This window comes from Triticum urartu, chromosome 7, assembly GCF_003073215.2.
Source record: "Triticum urartu cultivar G1812 chromosome 7, Tu2.1, whole genome shotgun sequence".
NCBI classification, from domain to species: Eukaryota; Viridiplantae; Streptophyta; class Magnoliopsida; order Poales; family Poaceae; genus Triticum; species Triticum urartu.
Genome location: NC_053028.1, coordinates 64175720 through 64184685, shown reverse-complemented (window position 1 = coordinate 64184685; position 8966 = coordinate 64175720). Strand labels below are relative to the sequence as shown.

General features: G+C 49.4%; 1 protein-coding gene across 1 annotated transcript; it reads left to right on the top strand.

The window, feature by feature from the left end:
* The first annotated feature begins 209 nt into the window (after positions 1-209).
* LOC125524554 (coniferyl alcohol acyltransferase-like) lies at positions 210-8529 on the top strand. The gene is made up of 2 exons (XM_048689592.1): positions 210-531; positions 6889-8529. The coding sequence occupies exons 1-2, from the start codon at positions 451-453 to the stop codon at positions 8239-8241; spliced, it is 1434 nt and encodes a 477-aa protein (XP_048545549.1). The 5' UTR covers positions 210-450; the 3' UTR covers positions 8242-8529.
* Positions 8530-8966: the final 437 nt, after the last annotated feature.

The window sequence follows — 8966 nt, the reverse complement described above, 5'->3', positions numbered from 1 at the left end:
CAGATATCACTAAATTTCATCTAGATGTGATTTAGCAAATTCGATATAAAAAACAGGGTGGACACTGGGCGAACGGCCGACCCAAACAAATAAAAAGCGAACGAAATCGCCGTCCGTTTGGATCAATCCGTTGGGTTTGCTCTAATTCCGCATTGGGGAAGATGGCCAAATGCATTGTATTGGATGGCTTGTCACATCCGTGAGTCTGCTTCGCATTGAAAAATCGCCAAAGCAAGAAGGAAAAGTGCTGCTTGCCATTCCAAAGTTGAAGCAAACCGCCGTGTTGATGTTGCTCGATCGCAACGCCACGCAACGTGCCGCGTGCCAAAACGAGACGAGTCCGACTGCGGTTTGATCACTGTCATAACGCCTCGTGCTCTCTCCACCGCTCGCGAGCTCCTACCTACGTGTTGCTCCTCCCTGCGCCGCGTGCGGCCGTGCGCACCCGGGATGCCGCCGGCCGAGAGTTTCGCCGTCGAGGTCCTCTCGAGGTCGCTCGTCCAGGCCTCCGACCCGCCGCGGGGATTCCCGGCGGTGTTGGAATATTAGGCAAGTTCATGATTAATTCCAATAAATAATTCATGACTAGAAGAGATACTAACATGCAAAAATCTAGCAAACTAGAAGAACAGTAAGACATGCATAACAGCAGCAAACACGTAACAGTAGCTGTAGAAACAGACATGAACAGAGGATGTTGGACGCACTGATCGTTAGCTATTATGGGTGCGACAGTGTTGATGACGATGTTGGCGACGATCTGCTGCTGACGGCGATGAATACGACGATGAGTAGCACCGCCCGACTTGGACGGAAGAACGACCCGTGATGACAAACTTGAGCAGTCGCGCACAGCGCTTCCCAAAAACCTAATTCGTCCTCTCCCGGTGCAGGATCGCAAAGACGAACGGTTCCGGAGACCTGCTCTCCCACGCGCCGATGCACGCCGGCGTTTGGGATGGAGTAGACTACGATGGCGGCGCAAGTTGTGAGATGAGGCAAAACCCTAGGTGTTTTTCGGTGTATCTCTGGCCGCAGCCGGTAGCTGTATATATATTAGGACCAGAGGCGGTATTGTGTCGCGACCACAATCCCAAACCGACTCGGTTTCTAATTCGTATACTTACCGGACAAGAAATCAAAAAAAAAACTTGTCTGGCCAGACATAAAAATAAAACGGCAAAAGGAAGCTGCGCTCCTGCAAGGAGACGGACCGGATTTCGGTGGACCATTCACGCGCATGTCGCATGTACGCGCCGCCTCGCCTCGCCTCGCCCGCCCCGCCCCGGCCAGGCCAGGCCAGGCCAGGCCAGGCGAGGCGAGGCGAGCGAGCGCGCGCGTGTGGTTTTCCCTTTCTCTTCTCACACACCACTTAGAGTGGTAGAGAGAACCCACTATATAAAGAGGTCCAACTCTTCTTCAACTTCCAAGGTGGGACTAAACTTAGCACCACCACTTGCCATTTTACACATGGGCTTTGAGATTTCAGAAATTGCTATGGGCCTAGCCCATTAATTCTAACAATCCCCCACCAGATCTCAAATACCCATTTAGAGATTTGCCTTCTCTCACCACTTGTTTAATATACCAGTGTTTCAGCAGAGACTGTTAAGTTGAACTTCTGCTAGAACTTTAAGCTACATCCATTCACAACTTGACAATGGACTATGCCTTGAATTGCTAGTTTTGTGTGAACAGGTTTCACTCAAAGTCTTAACCAGTACCTGACCGCCAGTAGGCTACCCCGCGGTTTGGAGCTTATACGTCATACTCCCTGGTCTCTTCGTGAGTTTACTAGAGATCACCCAAATCTCATAGACTGCGACGTTTACAGTCAGAACTCATATAGGTGTGTTCTTTCAAGACTGCTCTGTAGGACAGCATCTTTGCTAATTATAGCCAATAGAACCACATTAAGGCATGTTGCCGACCTGCCTTACAGATCTGAGCCTTACAGCTCTGAGAGTTTTGCATCTTCACTTGGAGACGATCATAAGCTATTACTCTCCTCAGTTAACCAATAGCTTCTTCTTCCCAGATCCTAATTCACGGGATCTCCGATCACAAAGGTTGGGTTACTACTATGGTGTAACATCTATGGGTCTCATACCCATCTCCCTCGATGCAATATCTATCACATTTCGTGTTAGTCCCTTTGTAAAGGGATCTGCCAGGTTTTTGTCTGTTTGTATATACGTAACAGTTATTACTCCGAAGTTTCTCAACTTCCTGACAGACTTCAAACGTCTTTTCACGTGTCTTGATGACTTTGCATTATCTTTAGAATTGTTCACTTTAGCAATAACCGTTTGGTTATCACAATTCATAAGAATAGCCGGTACAGGTTTCTCAACAACCGGCAAGTCCATCAAGAGCTCACGCAGCCATTCTGCCTCAACAGTAGCTGTGTCCAAAGCAGTTAATTCTGCTTCCATAGTTGACCTCGTCAATATGGTTTGCTTGCAAGACCTCCATGACACTGCACCACCACCATGAGTAAATACATACCCACTTGTTGCATAAAGTACATCAACATCGGAGATCCAATTTGAATCACTATATCCTTCTAGCACAGCAGGATGCCCTGAATAAGTAATTCCGTAACTCATAGTACCTCACAGATAGCGCAAGACCCTTTCTTGTGCATGCCAATGATCATCACCCGGGTTGGACATGAACCTTCTCAGTTTGCTCACAGCAAAAGAGATATCTGGTCTTGTAGCGCTAGCTAAGTACATGAGTGAACCGACAATTTGAGAGTATCTTAATTGATCTCTCGTTTCTTTCTTGTTCTTTCTGAGTGTCACGCTGGGATCATAAGGTGTTGGAGAAGGCTTGCTATCCATAAAACCGAATAGGTTCAAGACCTTCTCAACATAGTGAGATTGCGTTAATGTAATCCCACTCTCATCCTTAATAAGTTTGATGTTTAGAATTACATCGGCTTCTCCCAGATCTTTCATGTCAAAACTTTTTGATAGAAAAGACTTGACCTCATTAATTGCATTAATGTTTGTACCAAAGATCAGTATGTCGTCCACATACAAACATAATATGACACTATTGCCCCCACCATGGCGATAGTAAACACACCTATCAGCCTCGTTAATGACAAATCCTGCAGAAGTCAAAGTTCTTTCAAACTTCTCATGCCATTGCTTAGGTGCCTGTTTCAGACCATACAAAGATTTTAACAACTTGCACACCTTTCTCTCTTCACCCTTTACCACAAACCCGTCAGGCTGATCCATATAGATCTCCTCTTCCAACTCTCCATTGAGAAAAGCTGTCTTTACATCCATTTGATGAATGATAAGACCATAAGAGCCAGCCAAGGAAAGTAACACTCGAATGGTGGTCATTCTAGCAACGGGTGAATAGGTGTCAAAGTAATCTTCGCCTTCTTTCTGAGTGTAGCCCTTGGCCACTAGCCGCGCCTTGTATTTATCAATAGTACCATCAGGCTTTAGCTTCCTTTTGAACACCCACTTACAGCCCACAGGTTTACAACCATATGGTCTATCAGTTAGTTCCCAAGTTCCATTAGAAAGAATTGAGTCCATCTCATCATGAACAGCTTCTTTCCAATCATCTACATCCGGAGATGCATATGCTTCTGCAATCGTCTTGGGTGTGTCGTCCACAAGGTATACAATGAAATCATCACCAAAGGATTTTGCAATCCTTTGTCTCTTGTTCCTTCTAGGAACTTCATTGTTATCCTTCTCAAGGACTTCCTCATGTGATTGTTCGAAATATTCATCAGTTGTACTAGATTCAGGAATTATCTCAGAAGAAAATCTAGCAATGCTATGCATATCTTTCATAGGAAATATGTTCTCAAAAAATGTTGCATCACGAGATTCCATTATAGTATCAACATGCATATCAGGTACTTCAGATTTTACCACTAAAAACCTATAAGCAATGCTCCGTTGAGCATACCCTAGAAAGACACAATCCACTGTCTTTGGTCCAAGTTTGCGTTTCTTAGGAATAGGAATATTGACCTTTGCCAAACATCCCCAAGTGCGCAAATAAGAAAGTGATGGTTTTCTCCCAACCCACTCCTCATAAGGGGGTTTCTCTTTATTATTGTTGGGAACTCTATTCAGGACATGACATGAAGTCAATAGAGCCTCCCCCCACCATGCCTTAGATAAACCAGCAGTGTCTAACATGGCATTCACCAAGTCAGTCAATGTGCGGTTTTTCCTCTCGGCCACTCCATTTGATTGAGGTGAATAGGGAGGCGTCCTCTCATGAATAATACCATGTTCCTCACAAAATTAATCAAAAACTTTTGGAAAATACTCTCCACCACGATCGGACCTAAGACGCTTGATCTTTCTCTCTAGTTGATTTTCAACTTCAGCTTTATAGATTTTAAAGTAGTCTAATGCTTCATCTTTAGTTTGCAACAAATAAACATAGCAAAATCTAGTCGCATCATCAATCAAAGTCATGAAATATCTCTTTCCACCTTTTGTCAACACACCATTCATCTCACAAAGATCAGAATGTATGAGTTCTAGAGGTGCCAAGTTTCTCTCCTCGGCAGCCTTATGAGGCTTTCGAGGTTGCTTAGATTGCACACAACTATGGCACTTAGAACCTTTGGCAACTGTGAAGTTCGGAATTAAACTCATGCTGGATAGCCGAGACATTAAACCAAAATTAATATGACATAAACGAGAGTGCCAAATACTTGCATCATCATTAACACTAGCACAAATTTGGTTTATTGACTTATTGCAAAAATCTGAAAGAGAAAAGCGGAACAAGCCTCCGCACTCATAGCCTTTTCCTATAAATTGTCCAAATCTTGACACGATTACTTTATTGGACTCTAAAACTACCTTAAATCCATCTCGACATAGAAGGGAGCCGCTAACTAGATTCTTGTTCATAGTAGGGACATGCTGCACGTTCCTTAGTTGCACGATCTTTCCTGAAGTAAACTTCAGATCCACCGTGCCAATGCCACGAACAGAAGCATGTGACCCATTCCCCATTAGGACGCAAGAATCCCTTGCGACCTGATAAGAAGTAAACAGGGAGATGTCAGCACACACATGAACGTTAGCACCCGAATCAATCCACCACGAAGATGATTGAAATACTGAAAGCACAATAGGTAAATTACCATACCCATCAGTATTGCTAGCGGTCACCATGTTGACAGTCTTGGAGCTTGTTTTCCCTCTGCGGTCTGCACGTTCAGGGCATTCCTTGGAAAAGTGTCCAGGCTTCCCACAGGCGTAGCACTCTAGCTCAGCCTTGTTGAACTTCTTCTTCTTGAAGGTAGTAGTCTTGGTAGGCTTGTTGAAAACAGGTTTGTTCTTCCCTTTGTTCTTGTTCTGTGGGTACCTCTGCACCATGTTAGCAGTAGGCTGAACCTCACCTCCTTTTTCAGTGGTATCTTTAGCCCGAGCTTTTTATTCAACATCAAGAGATGCAATCAGATTTTCAACTGATATCTCCTGTCTCTTATGCTTCAGAGTTGTGGCGAAATTCCTCCATGAAGGAGGCAACTTTGCAATCATGCACCCAGCCACGAATTTGTCGGGTAGAACACATTTAAGGAGTTCAAGTTCCTTCACAATGCACTGTATCTCATGAGCTTGTTCAACCACAGAACGGTTATTCACCATCTTGTAGTCATGAAAACTCTCCATGATGTACAGTTCACTGCCTGCATCTGTTGCACCGAATTTTGCATTCAGTGCATCCCACAGAATTTTTCCGTCGTTTATGTGCATGTACACATCACACAGACGGTCAGCAAGAACACTCAGAATGCATCCCACAAACATAGTATTGGCTTCCTGGAATTTTCTCCGATCTTCGTCGGTCATTCCCTCTGGAGCACCAACACTAGCGTGGAAAACTTTCAGAGCAGTAAGCCAGAGCGTGGTCTTCACCTGCCACCTCTTAAAGTGCACACCGGTAAACTTATCCGGCCTCAGTGCATCAGCGAATCCAGCCATAGTTAACTCAGGAAATTGCCTATAGTTAGGTTTTTGGATTGTTGGAATATTAGGCAAGTTCATGATTAATTCCAGTAAATAATTCATGACTAGAAGAGATACTAGCATGCAAAAATCTAGCAAACTAGAAGAACAGCAAGACATGCATAACAGCAGCAAACACGTAACAGTAGCTGTAGAAACAGACATGAACAGAGGATGTTGGACGTACTGATCGTTAGCTATTATGGGTGCGACAGTGTTGATGACGATGTTGGCGACGATCTGCTGCTGACGGCGATGAATACGACGATGAGTAGCACCGCCCGACTTGGACGGAAGACGACCCGTGATGACGAACTTGAGCAGTCACGCACAGCGCTTCCCAAAAACCTAATTCGTCCTCTCCCGGTGCAGGATCGCAAAGACGAACGGTTCCGGAGACCTGCTCTCCCACGCGCCGATGCACGCCGGCGTTTGGGATGGAGTAGACTACGATGGCGACGCAAGTTGTGAGATGAGGCAAAACCCTAGGTGTTTTTCGGTGTATCTCTGGCCGCAGCCGGTAGCTGTATATATATTAGGACCAGAGGCGGTATTGTGTCGCGACCACAATCCCAAATCGACTCGGTTTCTAATTCGTATACTTACCGGACAAGAAATCAAACAAAAAACTTGTCTGCCAAGACATAAAAATAAAACGGCAAAAGCCCAGGCGAGGCGAGCGAGCGCGCGCGTGTGGTTTTCCCTTTCTCTTCTTACACACCACTTAGAGTGGTGGAGAGAACCCACTATATAAAGAGGTCCAACTCTTCTTCAACTTCGAAGGTGGGACTAAACTTAGCACCACCACTTCATTTTACACATGGGCTTGGAGATTTCAGAAATTGCTATGGGCCTAGCGCATTAATTCTAACAGGCGGTGCTCCCGGTCTCCAACCTGGACCTCGTCCTCGGCTCCTTCCACGTCTTCTTCATCGCCGTCTACCCGGCGCCCGCCGCGGGCTTCCCGGCCGTGGCCGCGGCCGCGCGCGCCGCGCTCCCGGCCTTCCTCTCCCGCTTCTACCCCTTCGCCGGCCGCGTCGTGCCCAGCGCCTCCACCGGCGTGCCGGACGTCGTCTGCGGCAACGAAGGGGCCGAGCTCGTGGTCGCGTACGCCGACGCGGCGCTCGCGGACGTGGACTTTGCCGACGCCGGCGCCTCGCTGGGGCGCATCCAGCTGCCGTTCGAGCGGGGGCTCGCGCTGTCGCTGCAGCTCGTCCGGTTCGCGTGCGGTGGGTTCTCGCTCTCCTGGGGCACCGACCACCTGCTCGTCGACGGCCACGGGCTCACCACGCTGCCCAACGCCTGGGCCGAGATGCTCGTCGCGGGCGGCCTCTCGTGGGAGCCCCACCACGACCGCGCCTCCCTCTTCCGGCCCCGCTCGCCGCCGCGGTACGGCCCGTCGCTGGACGCCGAGTTCGTGCGCTACGACCCCGGCACCCTCCCCAACGCCCTCCTTGCCGCGGCCCTCGTGCGCCGCAACTACGTCGTGGACGCCGCAGACGTCGACCGCCTCCGCGGGGCGGCCAGCGGCCCCGCCCGCCGGGTCACGCGGCTCGAGGCCCTCTCCGCGCACGTCTGGAAGCTGCTCGCCGCGGCCGTGGGCGGCTCCGACACGCACTGCCGCATGGCGTGGCTCGTCGACGGCCGCCGGGGCCTCGACCCCGCCAAATACAACAAGACCCACGTCAACAACTACCTTGGCAACGTCGTCACCTACGCGTCCCGGGAGGCGGTCGTGGACACGGTGCGCTCCTCCCCGCTCGCCGACGTGGCGACGATGGCCGCCGCGGCAATCTCCGAGGTGTTCCGGCAGGAGCGGTACGAGGAGCTGATGGACTGGATGGAAGCGCACAAGGGGGTGTTTGCGGAGGGCGGCAAGTGGACGGAGGCGGTGGGGCTGGGCACGGGCAGCCCGGCGCTGGTGGTGTCGGCGTTCGTGCCGTTCAGGGTGGAGGGCGACTTTGGGTTCGGCCCGCCGCGGCTGGTGATGCCGTGGGTGCGGCCGGGGAGGCTCGGGTCGGCGGCCATGACAGTGATCCGGAGCCCCGCGGGAGACGGGTCGTGGCTGGTCACCGCCAGGATGTGGCCGCGGCTCGCCGACGCCGTGGACGCCGACCCGGAGGCCGTGTTCAAACCGGCCACCGCCGAGCGGCTCAGTTTCGTCACGCGCCGCCGCGGCGAGCTGGCGGCCACCGAGACGGCGCAGCACGCCGTGAGCCGCATGTGAGCTGCGTGGACGACTGTAGTTAAAATAGATGTACTGCTGCCTACAAATACGTCAGAGCCTCTCTCTTTCTCTCTCTCTTTCTCTCTCTCAGTACTAGAGTATCTATTTTTAACCTTTTCATTTTTTAAATAAAATATTGGAACTCTCTATTTGTCAGATGCGTGAAAACGTTTTCACTTTCCTCATGGACCGTCTGATCTTGATCAAACGGCCCAAAACAGATCACACTATTCATCTTCAACCTACACCTCTCTTCTTCCTCACGCCTTCAACTTACCCACCCCAACCGCCGGCCTCCATCATCCGCGGCCTCTCGATTTTTTGGTATTACTGTTCCACGTTCCTTGGATGACCTATCAAAACATTGGTAACGTGTAAACGAAATGTTGTTTTGAACAATGTTGTTTCAAATGATATCACTTTGTGGAGGTTATGGACCATGCGAAATGATTTTGTATATTGAGGGTGGCCAAGAGGCCAGAAACAAGGTGGCGACAACAAGGGCGAAGAGGCTGAAGAGGTCGAACTCGACGGGATGGGAGGAATGGCCTGTTGGCATCTACAGACAGGGAAGGACAAAGTGAGGTGCCGTGGGTGTCCGCAACATGTTCGCACGGATGCAAATTTGATCTAAAATTGGTCTGAATGGGCCAAAGCGGACATCCGTTCGTCTGCATCGCCGCTTTAGACCGTGATTTTCGTCCGTGCAAAAAAATACATATGCA